The sequence below is a fragment of the Engystomops pustulosus genome, chromosome 3 (assembly GCF_040894005.1).
Source record: "Engystomops pustulosus chromosome 3, aEngPut4.maternal, whole genome shotgun sequence".
NCBI classification, from domain to species: Eukaryota; Metazoa; Chordata; class Amphibia; order Anura; family Leptodactylidae; genus Engystomops; species Engystomops pustulosus.
The window spans coordinates 74,125,472-74,139,194 of record NC_092413.1 but is presented as its reverse complement, the minus strand read 5'-3'; the positions used below and the strand labels follow the sequence as shown (position 1 = coordinate 74,139,194).

At 40.7% G+C, this 13,723-nt stretch overlaps 1 protein-coding gene across 2 annotated transcripts in view; it reads right to left on the bottom strand.

The window, feature by feature from the left end:
- Window positions 1-201: 201 nt before the first annotated feature.
- Window positions 202-13,723, bottom strand: part of IPCEF1 (interaction protein for cytohesin exchange factors 1) — a 136,149-nt gene continuing 122,627 nt past the window's right edge. Inside the window, exons 9-11 of one of the 2 annotated variants that reach the window (XM_072141095.1) lie at window positions 4,295-4,607; window positions 2,339-2,520; window positions 202-1,373 (exon numbers count right to left, since the gene is read on the bottom strand). In XM_072141095.1, coding sequence (XP_071997196.1) covers window positions 1,197-1,373; window positions 2,339-2,520; window positions 4,295-4,607 — 672 coding nt within the window. In that variant the 3' untranslated portion in view covers window positions 202-1,196. The remainder of the gene's footprint in view (window positions 1,374-2,338; window positions 2,521-4,294; window positions 4,608-13,723) is intronic. The other variant, XM_072141096.1, reaches the window with a different exon arrangement.

The following is a 13,723-nucleotide window of genomic DNA, read 5'->3' as shown; positions in this document are numbered from 1 at the left end:
GACCCCTGCTTTAGAGTCCACTGGTGGTGTTATGCTACAAGTCCCCAACAATTGGTCCTCTGCTTGCCAAAAGGCTTTCACATAGTTTCTGTGCTGATGTTAATACCAGGGTTTGTTTGGACGAAACGCATCAACTACAATGTGTGTATCATGTACAGAAATTAGTTTTTAAGAAGAAGATTAAAGTTTGAAAATACTTTTAACATGGTGCTGGATGAAACTTTATTTTCAAAAAACTTTTGTTTGGAACTCTACCCGGATCTGCTGCTTAATAAGAGGCAAAAAACTTTGACTTTTTACAACAGTGGCCCCCTACCAAGCTGAAATACCTCTGTGTCAATGGCACTGAATGAAGCACCTGAATTTAATGATGAAGAAGTGTATAGGTTACAAACGTACAGGAAGACGGGGTATATTGGCACATAAATAATGTTTATAAATTCTCAGACATTGTCTTACAGTATATTTAAAGAATAGATCTAACATTTCACTGTACTGCAGGCAAGATATATACAGAGCTTTTATTCTGAAAAGTATTACACCAAATATTGTGCAGCAATGGAACCTCTTTATGTATGGGGGGCCTCCCAACTCTCCACCATTGCTAATTGTCAAAGAGCTTATTATCAGGAAGTTGGATTTCCACTGCCTGATCCTTTCAGTAAACATTCAGTAAGCACTACTCCGCAAAGCGTCCATGTGTAAGTTGGCACTGGCTTAGAGAGAATTTCGCTGATAGAAGGAGTCTGATAAGAAGCGTAATGACTGTCTCTAAATGGCCCCCAGTACAATTGTGAAGCAGGTGTTGATTCATAATATAGCCTTTACTGAAGTTCAAGATCAGTACATAATCATATGTTGTATAGCCCTCCGTTTTTATGGTGAATTTTATTGCCTATTTCTTCCTGAAAGATTTTTAGTGGATCCAATCCATTGGAAGAGTAATACTTTATCATTCACATGATACTTTTACTAAGTGCAATTCATAGACGTGTAAACATTTATTGTGAGGACCCTGTACATGACAATCATTTGGTATGTGGTGCAAGGGCAGCAAATGCAACATTTATATACATAGGGCATGCAAGAAATAAACGTTCAGATAATTTCCTTTGACCTTCATTAAACTATACAAAAAATATTTGAAAAGGGGCACATATATACAGGAGGTTACAAAAGAGCTTAATCCTTAGAATTCAACTGCATGGTGTTTCTTGAGTTATATTGTCAGTCGGGACTTGAAGACAAGGTAATGAGGAGTAGAGGTCTTGAAATAGCATGTTGTTACTTTCCTTCCATTCTCTGTATTTTTCACTGGTGATTTCACCACTTTCTAGGAGTTGGTTGATCATCGCCAAGTCATGTTCTTTGCACTTGTAAAAAAAAATAAAAAATAAACTTAAAGGTTTCTTCATATCTCAGCCATTGGCTATGGTCATATTTGTGTAAATAGCTGAATGTGGCTGGCCCCAGACCAAAATTGTGGCTGCGGGTAAAGTAACAAGTTAAAGGATACCTATAATGTTTTTTTAAAATCAACATTAAACATTAAAGTTTTTGTCAGCAGAAGAGGACTGTGGAGGAAGCACTGCCTAAAGTAATGCTGCACATAGTCCACTCGTCTGGGGCCCTCTGCCACCTTGAGCAATAGTAGACACCATGGCTGCTACGGTGGCCGTTACACCCATGGTTCTACGCAATTTCAGTAACTCCTATAGCGCACATTCCAACAATGCCTTGTTACATTTCTATTTGACACAAAAGTATTAATGCACAAGTGCCTCATGCCCAGTCACTGAATATCATACTTGTTTTCATTCTCCAAATGGGCACATATTTTTGGTGGCTTGGTTTTTTTTTGTGAAATTTTTAAAAAGCAATTAATGAATGTGTCGTAATATTTATTTCCTAAAATGCAGCACCAATTTTCCTAAACAGAAAGAAAACCGATGAGTACAGCACAATCATTCTTAGAGTCTACCAAGGTCATACATTAAGCGCCACAAAACCCACAATAAAGATGCGAAACTCCCTGCACATAACTGCACATAACTTAGCCTCCGCTTGTGATGCCTTTACTTATGTCATGGCATCTGTCTGAACATGGAAACAGCACATTTTGGATTACAGCGCTTATTATAAAATCTGTTACCAGGGGCTTTGCTTGGAAGAGCGCAGATTTTTTCAGTTTACCTTTAGCTGAGAAAGGGTTAACTAGGGTTCAAAACTTTTATTAATATCAACATCATGTCTTCTTCCCCTGTTGGAAGTGATGGATCAATGTGTTTTCTTTGCGAAGATGCTCAGTTTATCAATATCACAAGATATTTAATCTTACCTTTAAAGTGCTGTTCAAAGTCCTGATTTTGTGAAGTTTTTCATTGATGGAAGGGTTTTTGCTGCGCTTAATAAAAGACTTTCTCAGTTCTCTCTTAGTTGAGGGACGGCGATCTCCAATTGGCGATAGACTGGCTTCTTCTAATGATTTATATAATTTCTCCATTTCATCATTATCTTGATCTTGCAGAAGGAACATTTAAATATAATAATTGTTACTAATATTACTATCATGCCATATGCACAATACATAAGTTACAGAGTTAGTTAGCAATGCTTAGTAGAAAGCTTATTCAATGAGCTTTCTAATAAGTGTGTATGGCTGTGAAATAATGTTTACCGTAACAAAATGGCCAAAGATGTTCACTGACAGCGCGTAAATCATACCATGAATACGAATAAGTAGCAGCAGTAAAACTAGATCAATATTTCAGGATTGCAGCTGGACTTAGCGTACTGGGAGAGCATTGTCAATCTGCTGTGCTGTAACATCGCTGCAATGAGCTTCTCTACAGTCCCTCCCCACCACTTTGAGATACTTCTGTAATACCGAACTACAGCCTGCTGCAGGAGTTCCTCAATATCTACTCTGTGGCCTTAATTTACAAAGTCTCCATTAGGAAAACTTTTACTTCTTGACCCCAGTCAATAGCCTCTAAGCTAAACCAGTTCCCGACGCTGTACTGAAGAGATGCAACCACATTGAAATAGTACTGCCCATAGTTCGGAATCTGTTCCTTCTAGAATAGATAAACTGGTTTGGCTTTAATTCCACATCATGTCATTAGGCTTCTTGAAAGTCATATTTATTTTATTGGAGCTGCCTTTCAAGATAGCAAAGAGAGGCGTTGTTATCCTTGTCCCATACTGGAAAATGTATTTGCATCAATGGAGCATCAATGGCTACAAGTCTCCACATGCCTACAAGGCATGGCGTCATCAGAGGAATTTGAAGCCACTCCCCTAATGCCAATTTCCCCAAGTCCAGCTATAATCCTGAGAATGAAAGAGTCCTGCTGCTACTTACAACACATGTTAACATATGACTACACAGTTATTTACTGTCACTTGGTACTGCTGTCCTATAATGAAAGCAGGATTACAATATAGGACCGTAGTCCTAAGAGGAGGCAAAGACTTGTAGCATCATACTTGACAACGATTGCATTGGCAACTCTTTTCCAGCTGGCTGAAATTATTATTTGTTGTTAAACTCAATCTGATAAATGTTCAACTTGCTGGAATATGTTATATCCATGAACTGTAGCCTAAATACTTGCCTTGTTAGAAACCTGAATGATATACATTTTACAGGTACTATTGCATATCCACAATTTGGGTGTTTCCAATGGTTCTCCACTTTGATATAATTTATTATTTTATTATTAAAGGAAATCTTCCATTAAATCAAACATGATAAACCAGGGACACTTACTTAGATCCTGGCACCATGATGTTAATCTTCCTATATTTATTATTACTTCCAAAGACAACTTTTACAATTATGCAAGGGCCTGAAGGGCTCTTGGGGGTGTTTTCAGCGCCCCTCTAAGCTTCATATTTACAGACTGTTTCACTGTCTTATCCTTCTCCTCTGCTCCCTCAGCACTTCCCCCTTCCCAAAGTCTGATACAATCTCAATGTAGAAGAGGAAGTTTCAGCACAGACTGGGATTAGGGGAGGTGCTCATGCACACTAACAGCCTGTGAATATGCAGAATGGAGGGGCTATGGTAACACCACCAGAAGCCTTTCAGGCTCAATAGCATAACTGTAAAAGGTAATTTTAGAAAAAAAAAGAGGGCATGGATAACAAATAAAAGAAGATTTCTATAGTCACAGAACCTGGATCTATGTGTATGTGTTCCTGGTTTATCATTCTTGATCTTGATGGTAGATTTCCTTTAAGGTTTATTGTTCTTCTTCTATATGTGCTGCTATTTTGCTGTGGTGCTTACCTTTAGCTTTCATATGTAGACCTTCTGTTACAATGGATGGAAAGCTGCTGTTTAATACTAGCACTTCCTCTTTGAAACTAGAATGTATCCTTAAGCCCGAATTTAACATTTCAGCATCTTTCTTATGGTGGAGATTTTGTTCAACAAACAATTTCTCAAACTCTGGAGCTGATGAACTGTTTGTCATGCGATGTTGTGATACCTTTTCTTGATATTCCATGATACACAGTGATGATCCAGAGTTGTGGGCTAGGGAACTGCCATTAAGTGGTATTGAAAGTTCAGAAGAAATGGATGGTGAACTATGTTTTGTCTGCAGGTAAAATACAGTATAAAAATAGTTAATAGTTATCCTTTTTTCTTTTACTAAAAATGTATGGGGCTTTATATATAAAGAAACGATTTTTACAAGTATTTATGTTTTATATGAGCAGCACATTGTTTTTTTATACACAGCTATACATTGATATAATGAAATTCTGTCAGCAGCCACTACCAGGGAACCCATAGTAAGGCCCCATTCACATTACATCCCTGAAAATAGGAAGCAAAGGATTTATTAAAAATTTTCTCTAGAATTATAACTTGTAATCTAGAAGAGAAACTGTGAAGGAGGAAGTGAAAGAAGAGACTACCCCTTCACTGTTTAGCTTTGGGATGTTGTGCAATTGAATAGGCTTCAAATATAATAGGAGGGGGAGTTATCAGTGCATTTAGCTGGTTCCTGATGTTTTTTGTGGGACTGTTTTGTCATTGTTGAGATTTTTTTCGTGTTTCTATGTGACATTTGAGCACTGAAACTCGCTGGGACTAGTTTGTCACTGAAATTTAAAAAATAGACAATTATGGGGCTATATATATGCCAGCTTGGGCAACTCAAGCAAAAAGAAATGTAAATTGTATAAAGTATATATGATTGTAGCACTAATATGTGGTTACAACATGTGGTAATCTATCCTTGCCCTTGCAATAAGACAAAAATATGTATATTCAATTTATTTTATAAAGAAACTAAAACATATTGTAAACAGTACAGCACAATCAAGTAAAATGAACTTCCACAAAGTCCACTTCTCAATTCATTATATTGCTTCTTTAAAGGAAACCTACCATTTCAAATGGTAGGTTTAAGCTGTAAACACCGAGCACCAGCTCAGGGTGAGTTGGTGCCGGTGCTTAGTTTCGTTAGTGTTAAAACCGCGGTATCGCGGTTTTAACACTTTTTAAACTTTATAGCAGAAGCCGCTACGGCGCTGCGCGCGACCGTGCGCGCGCAACGCCTGCGGCATTTCCTATGTAGGCGCGCGCACGATCGTGCGCACACAGCGCCGAAGCAGTTTATGCTATAAAGTTTAAAAAGTGTTAAAACCGCGATACCGCGGTTTTAACACTAACGAAACTAAGCACCGGCACCAGCTCACCCTGAGCTGGTGCTCGGTGTTTACAGCTTAAACCTACCATTTGAAATGGTAGGTTTCCTTTAAATGTCTCATAGGTTTTTTGTAAAATGGATGTGTAGTGTATGTAGCATAAGCAGGTAGTATAGATGTATTTCCACACAATATGAATGTTCAAATCAATGTAAATAGCGTAATCAAATTCTGCAGCTCTTTACAAATCATAGGGGACATATACAAATATAATATTACATTACAGAGTACAGTCATATGGAACAATAGAAGTGAGGGCCCTGCTCATAAGAGCTTACGGTCTATGAGGATGAAGGGGGTGACACAAGAGGTATAAGAGCTTGTATAATCTTCCAGCCATTATTTATAAGGGAACAGTATAACATAATTTAATAATTATAAAAATTCTGCTGCTTGAACCAGCCATCAACCGCCATGTTAAATACATATCTAATGTGAAAGTGACTGCAGATAAGCCCGACAGGAGGAGGACATATGATAGATTAGTAAAGAGAGAGTTGACTTGCCTAAAAAGATGGGTTTTGAGAGAACGTTTGGAAACTTTGGAGGTGGGGTATTTGTCTGGGGAAGGAGATGGGCAACCAGTGCAGTGATTGCCACAAACTGGAGGCATCAGTGTAGTGTTTGCAGTGTTGTCTGGCTGCTGCATTAAGACTAGATTGTAGAGGAGAGAGTTTAGTGAGTGGAAGACCGATTAGTAGGGAGTTACAGTAGTCTAGTTAAGAGGTTTAGAGTTTTCAATTGTAAGAAATGAGAAGAATCTGGAGATGTTTCTGAGATGCATCCGGCAAGAGTGAGCAAGAGATTGAATATATGGTGAAAAGTAGAGGTCAGAGTCCAGCACAACCCCAAGACAGCGGACCTTCTGCCTCGGTGCTATAGTGATGCCAAAGACCGAGAAGGAGAAATCATGATTGGGTTGGTTAGTAGATGGTGAAAAGACAAGAAGTTCAGTTTTAGAAAGACTAAGTTTCAAGAAGAGAGGGGACATGATGAGAGAGAGACATTCACTAGTGTTCTGGATTAAGGCAGGGGTTATATTACATGCAGAAGTATATAACTAGGTTGCTGAGATATCAGGTTAGTCAAGAATAGACCAGACGTTTCAGGAGTTTGGAGATGAAAGGGAGATTAGAAACTGGTCTGTAGTTAGTAGCACTGGATGGGTCCAGTGAAGAATTCTTTAGTAAAGTGGTAACAACAGCATGCTTGAAAGAAAAGGGAATGACACCAGAAGAGAAATAAAGAGGTTGAAGATTTTAGTGAGGTGAGAAGTGACTGAATAAGATGTGAGGGTATTGGGTTACTGATACAGGTATTGAGCATTTACATATATCATTCGGCTATCTAGCCATGAAAAAAAAAGCATCAGAGTTTCCGCACATGTGTATATTCCGCAGCTGGCGCACCACAGGACATAGGGGGTCAGATTTGTTTTACTGAAAAGGTAATGTGCAGGGTAATGTGCAGTATATTCAGAAACTGACCCTCCAAATAGTGCTTGTCCAGCAGACCTAATTAGATGCTCTGGCGGCGTTATATAGATAATATCATACTGGTCAGAAGGCAAAGAACAGCTTGGTACAATTGATTTTGGGTCTTAATTAGAGATGAGCGAACATACTCGTCCGAGCTTGATGCTCGTTCGAGCATTGGCGTACTCGAAACTGCTCGTTGCTCGGACGAATACTTCGCCCGCTCGAGAAAATGGCATCTCCCGCCGTTTTGCTTTTTGGCGGCCAGAAACAGAGCCAATCACAAGCCAGGAGACTCTGCACTCCACCCAGCATGACGTGGTACCCTTACACGTCGATAGCAGTGGTTGGCTGGCCAGATCAGGTGACCCTGGAATAGACTAGCCCCTGCCTGCGCTGCTCGGATCATTCTGTGTCTGGATGCCGCTAGGGAGAGAGCTGCTGCTGGTCAGGGAAAGCGTTAGGCTGTTCTATTAGAATAGTGTTAGGCAGGAGTGATTCTACAAGAACCCAACAGCCCTTCTTAGGGCTACAATAACGTTATACATTTTTTTTTTTTATTTGCAGCTAGTACCATATTGTGAGGAATTTGCAGGGGGACTTGCTACCGTTGTGTTTAGCTCTTAGTGACACACATATCCACCTCAAACACCAAAGTGGGACAATTTATTAGGGGTTTGATTTCAATTAGGCACAGTCTGCCAGTTTCTTTTTATTTTACGTTTATTTTTTCATAACTCAGCGTCATCTCATCTGGCATAGCAGTGTGCTTTCATACTTGGCTAGAAAATAGCCATAGGAGAATCCAAACGGCTTACTTACGCCTACAATAGCGTTATATATATTTTATTTCTGGTTGATCTGCTGGTGGCTGTCCTTGCTGTAGTGCATCTACTACGATATTGTGAGGAATTTGTAGTGAGACTTGCGACCGTTGTGTTCAGCGCTTAGTGACGCACATATCCATCGCAAAGACCGAAGTGGGACAATTTATTAGGGGTTTGATTTCAATTAGGCACAGTCTGCCATTTACTTTTTATTTTACGTTTATTTTTTCATAACTCAGCGTCATCTCATCTGGCATAGCAGTGTGCTTTCATACTTGGCTAGAAAATAGCCATAGCAATAGGATAGCATCGTTTGGTTTTAAAAACTAAAAAACACAAAAAAAGTAAAAAAAAAATTAAAGTTCTAACTTTTATTTTCAAAATGTTTAACCTGAGGGCTAGGGGTAGAGGACGAGGGCGGGGACGTGGGCGTCCAACTACTGCAGGGGTCAGAGGCCGTGGTCCTGGGCGGGGTGAGACACCACCTGCTGATGAGGGAGCAGGGGAACGCCGCAGAGCTACACTCCCTAGGTTCATGTCTGAAGTTACTGGGACTCGTGGTAGAGCACTGTTGAGGCCAGAACAGTGCGAACAGGTGATGTCGTGGATTGCCGACAATGCTTCAAGCAATTTGTCCACCAGTCAGTCTTCCACGCAGTCCACCCATGTCACCGAAATCGGCACTCCTCCAGCTCCTGCACCTCCGCCTCCTCCCCCCCAGTCTGCCCCCTCCCAGGAAAATTTGGCATTTGAACCGGCATACTCTGAGGAACTGTTTTCTGGACACTTCCCACAGTCACAAACCACTTGTCCGGTTGCTGCTGAGCAATTTTCCGATGCCCAGGTTTTCCACCAGTCGCAGTCTGTGGGTGATGATGACCTTCTTGACGTAGTGGAAGAAGTGTGTAAAGAGGTGTCCGACGATGAGGAGACACGGTTGTCAGACAGTGGTGAAGTTGTTGTCAGGGCAGGAAGTCCGAGGGGGGAGCAGACTGAGGGATCGGAGGATGATGAGGTGACAGACCCAAGCTGGGTTGAGAGGCCGGGTGAACACAGTGCTTCTGAGACGGAGGAGAGTCCTCGACCAGAACAAGTTGGAAGAGGCAGTGGTGGGGCCAGACGGAGAGGCAGGGCCAGAGCTGGTGCATCAGCGCCAAATGTGTCACGTAGTGAAGCTCCCGTGGCGAGGGCTAGATTTTCAGAAGTCTGGAGGTTCTTTAAGGAAACACCGGATGACCGACGGACTGTGTTGTGCAACCTTTGCCAAACCAGGATCAGCAGGGGTTCCACCACTACTAGCTTAACTACCACCAGTATGCGCAGGCATATGAGTGCTAAACACCCCACTCAGTGGCACCAAGCCCGTTCACCTCCGGCCGTGCACACCACTGCTCCTTCCCCTGTGTCAGCTGATAGTCAGCCCCCTGCCCAGGACCCTGGCACAAAAACCCCATCGTCGCCTCCACGATCCTCCACAGCATCCACCAGCGTTCAGCTCTCCATACCCCAGACGCTGGAGCGGAAAAGGAAATATAGTGCAACCCACCCGCACGCCCAAGCCCTTAATGTCCACATCTCCAGATTGCTTAGCCTGGAGATGCTGCCCTATAGGCTAGTAGAGACCGAGGCCTTTCACAACCTCATGGCGGCGGCCGCCCCTCGGTATTCGGTCCCCAGCCGCCACTACTTTTCCCGATGTGCCATCCCAGCCCTGCACCAGCACGTGTCAGACAACATCATCCGTGCCCTGACCAACGCCGTTTCTGACAAGGTCCACCTGACCACGGACACGTGGACGAGTGCTGCCGGGCAGGGCCACTATATATCGCTGACGGCACATTGGGTTAACTTGGTGGAGGCTGGGACCGAGTCTGACCCTGCGGCTGCTCATATACTGCCGACGCCGAGGATTGCGGGGCCTACCTCGGTCCAGGTCTTTCAGGCCTACTATGCCTCCTCCCACCCCTCTTCCACCTCCTCCTCCGAACTACCATCCGTGGGCATGGCGCCATCAGTCGCTAGCTCTAGGCACAGCAGCAGTGCCGTCGCTAATCGACAGCAGGCGGTGCTCAAACTGCTGAGCCTAGGTGATAAAAGGCACACCGCCCAAGAGCTATTACAGGGCATTCCACATCAAACTTGTTAACTTTGTCGCCACCCTGCTGTGTAATCCACAAAATATACTGGCAAACTTTTATCATTTACCGATATTATTTCAGCGCTTCTTGCGCATCTGTTTACATTCCCCTCACCCGCCATATCCCAAACTTATAAGAACGCTACTACACTTGATCTTATACAAAAGGTTCTTAGAAGTGCTGTTTGGGGAGTAGCCTAGAGACAGGGGCTTGGATTGGCGAAAGCTCGCCTGGCAGCGGAGCGCCAGCTCCATCCCAAGATCCAACTAACATAGTTTTAACTGCAGCACCTTTAATCTACTACTAGTTCACTGCGTCCATACATGGTCCCCTTATCAAACGAGCTGTGTCAGGCAGAATTTTGGGTTGTTTTCATGGCTTCCACATCAAACTTGTTAACTTTGTCGCCACCCTGCTGTGTAATCCACAAAATATACTGGCAAACTTTTATCATTTACCGATATTATTTGAACGCTTCTTGCTCACCTCCTTTGGTTCCGCTCTGCCACCCATTGGTTTGAAGCCTGAGTCCATTTAGGGTATGTCGCCATGCCACTCTCTAGCCTGCCGCTGCTGCCGCTGCCTCTGCATGCCGTCCCCTATGGTGTCAGGGTCAATTATTGGATGTTTTAGATGCTATCTAGCTTCATTCGGTCACTCTGTCATGGCCATGCTGTTGCCCATAATTTTGGCATAATGGTACGATTAAGCAGCCTCAGAGGCATCCATGCATGCTGCCCCTGCTGTTTCCTGTCCATTTCCGTGGTGTTTCCATCCTTTTCTGAGGTTTCCAGGTGTTTGGCCAAGCTTCCCTGTGTAGAGCCTTGGTCCCCTTGAAAAATGCTCGAGTCTCCCATTGACTTCAATGGGGCTCGTTATTCGAGACGAGCACTCGAGCATTGGGAAAAGTTCGTCTCGAATAACGAGTACCCGAGCATTTTAGTGCTCGCTCATCTCTAGTCTTAATCTCAATGATTATAATTTGAAATTTACCCCACATATAGATTTTTAGAATCTAGTATTTTTAGTAACGGCAAGAGAAAATAAAAACTTTATTGCTCCATTTAAAATAAAATAAGTAGCAAAGAATAGCTTTATCCTAAGAGAAAATTGGCATTTTCCTAGATGGTTGTTGAATGTACCATATGGGCAATTTAGACACTTGCGCCAAAACTGCAAATATGAAACAGAATATGATAGCTAATGTCAGAATTCAAATTATATTGCTATCCAGAAGATATACTGCAGAATGCCCATAGAAGAGTAATGGCATTGGATCATAGATTTTTAAAAGATTCTATCAAAGAAAATTTTTAGAAAAGATTTACTGATTGTATTGCCATTTATTACTAATTATAAAAAAGTAAAAACTATACTTCCCAAATATTGTTATCTCCTAAAGCAAGACAAGGTTTTGGGGCAAGATTTACCAGAAGCACCTATGGTAGTATACAGTATACAAGGGCTCAGAATTTTGAAAACAAAATAGCCCCTCAGGCGCGGTCACAGCAGGGTCAGCAGAGAGCTTCATGAAGGGTCTAGATGCATTTTTACAACTAAATAACATTGATGGTTATGTTATATAGAAATGTTTCCCCTAAATCCCTTCATCCGATCCCTTTCCTTCCTTGGTTGAACTTGATGGACATGTGTCTATTTTCAACCATATAAACTATGAACTATGATACTATGATTACAATAAAAAAAAAAAAATCAAATCTGGTTTTCCCAACCATTCTTTATCTTTACACAATAAAAAGAAGCACAATTGTGATCCCATTTCTTTAATATTTTGTGCTATATATTCTGTGACGAAAGATTGGCATGGAGGGAGCTATGTATTGAAAATGGCAGAGACCAAAACCAGATTACAAAACCTTAATACCGCAGGGCTTAAATGCAGAGGTCGAGTTGTTTGGGTTTTTATAGGGTGACTACTTGGGGCCGTGTCCATGGGCAATCCAGGTCAGGCTGTATACAGAGGACCCAGGCCGCCCCTGTGCGCAGTTCTGTGGGACTATATGTATCTCCATGTTTTCATCGTTTCTCTTTATTCTATGTTTACATCATTTATTTTTATTTCATTTATATGTCTGTATGATTATTCTTCAATCCTATAAGTATGCCACTTTTGGAAAAAAAAGACAATGTATGTTTTTGAAATATGAAAATAGTATATATATATATACACATATTTCTCTAAAAAGTGCTTAGTCCACTATAACTAACATTATAATATAGAATAGTTATAAAAATAAGCTGTGAAGAATTTGATTGATACACTGTATAGTTAGTATGTGTTGAATTTTGTGAACATATACAATGTATATACTTGTAAGAGACCTGAGGACAGTAAAAAATAGAAGTTTTTTCTGATGGCGACCAATTTTATCTTTATAATAGGATCGTGCAGTTTGCAACAATTTATATAAAAGACTTTAATATTCTGACGATCAAAAGAAAATGACATCTAATTAGGTCTTGTGGACAAGGACTATATTGAGGGTCACTTTCTGAATATAACTCCGTGCACACAACCTTTTCAGCAAAATGTTTCTGACCTCCCTAGACTCTGACCTTGTAGTGTGCGAGCTGAGGACTTGTGTGGAAACTCTGATGCGCTATTTCTATTTTGCGGCAAGATAGCCGAACAGTATATGTGAATGCTCAACAACATCATTTGTGACTGCCTTGATACAGACTTGGAAGTGTCCGTAAGTTACTAATCTTTCCTTTACATTCATTTGAACATTCATATAACTATATTATCTGCTTATGCTACATACACAATGCATCCATTTTACACAATACCTGAGACATTTAAATAAGAAATATAATGAATTGAGAGGTGGACTTTATGTTGTGTTTAAAATATAATACAACATATTATCGGCACAAGTCGATCGATTCTACTTTCTATCGCTCAGATATTACAACCCAATAGTTTTCCTAAATTTATTTTTACTTATCCAACAGTCTTAAGAACATTAAAAACAAACAATAAAAGAAAAAAAACAAATGACAATAAAAAAGCAGTAATAAAAAAGCAAAAAAGCAAATACTTATAAATACTTGGACTGAGTTCACACTGTTCAATATGTGTGTGTTGTAACTACACATCGAGCATTAGACAGTTTAGATAAAAGTCAATTGTTCTACTAAGTTCATACTCACAAAATATATACCACAAGATGCTTTTGCAAGATAAAAAAGAATATACCATAAGATATTTTGTGCAAAGTCTCTCCTTTAGCTTAGTTGTTTGATGTGATAGAAAGTAGAATAGATCCACTTGTGCCAAAAATATGTTGTATTAGCTTTTGTCCCTTCTGATTCTGTAGTACTCAGATCTTCATCTGATTATCTGAGCACATTGCAATCTTATATCTTTTGCTATTATGATGCTGCCGGAAATTATTATATGTTTAAAATATGTTTTAGTTTTTTTAAAAATACATTGAATATGCATATTTCCATCTTATTGGAAAGATAGATTACCACATGTTGTAACAACATATAGTTCAACAACCATATATTTTACACATTTGTGGAAATATTG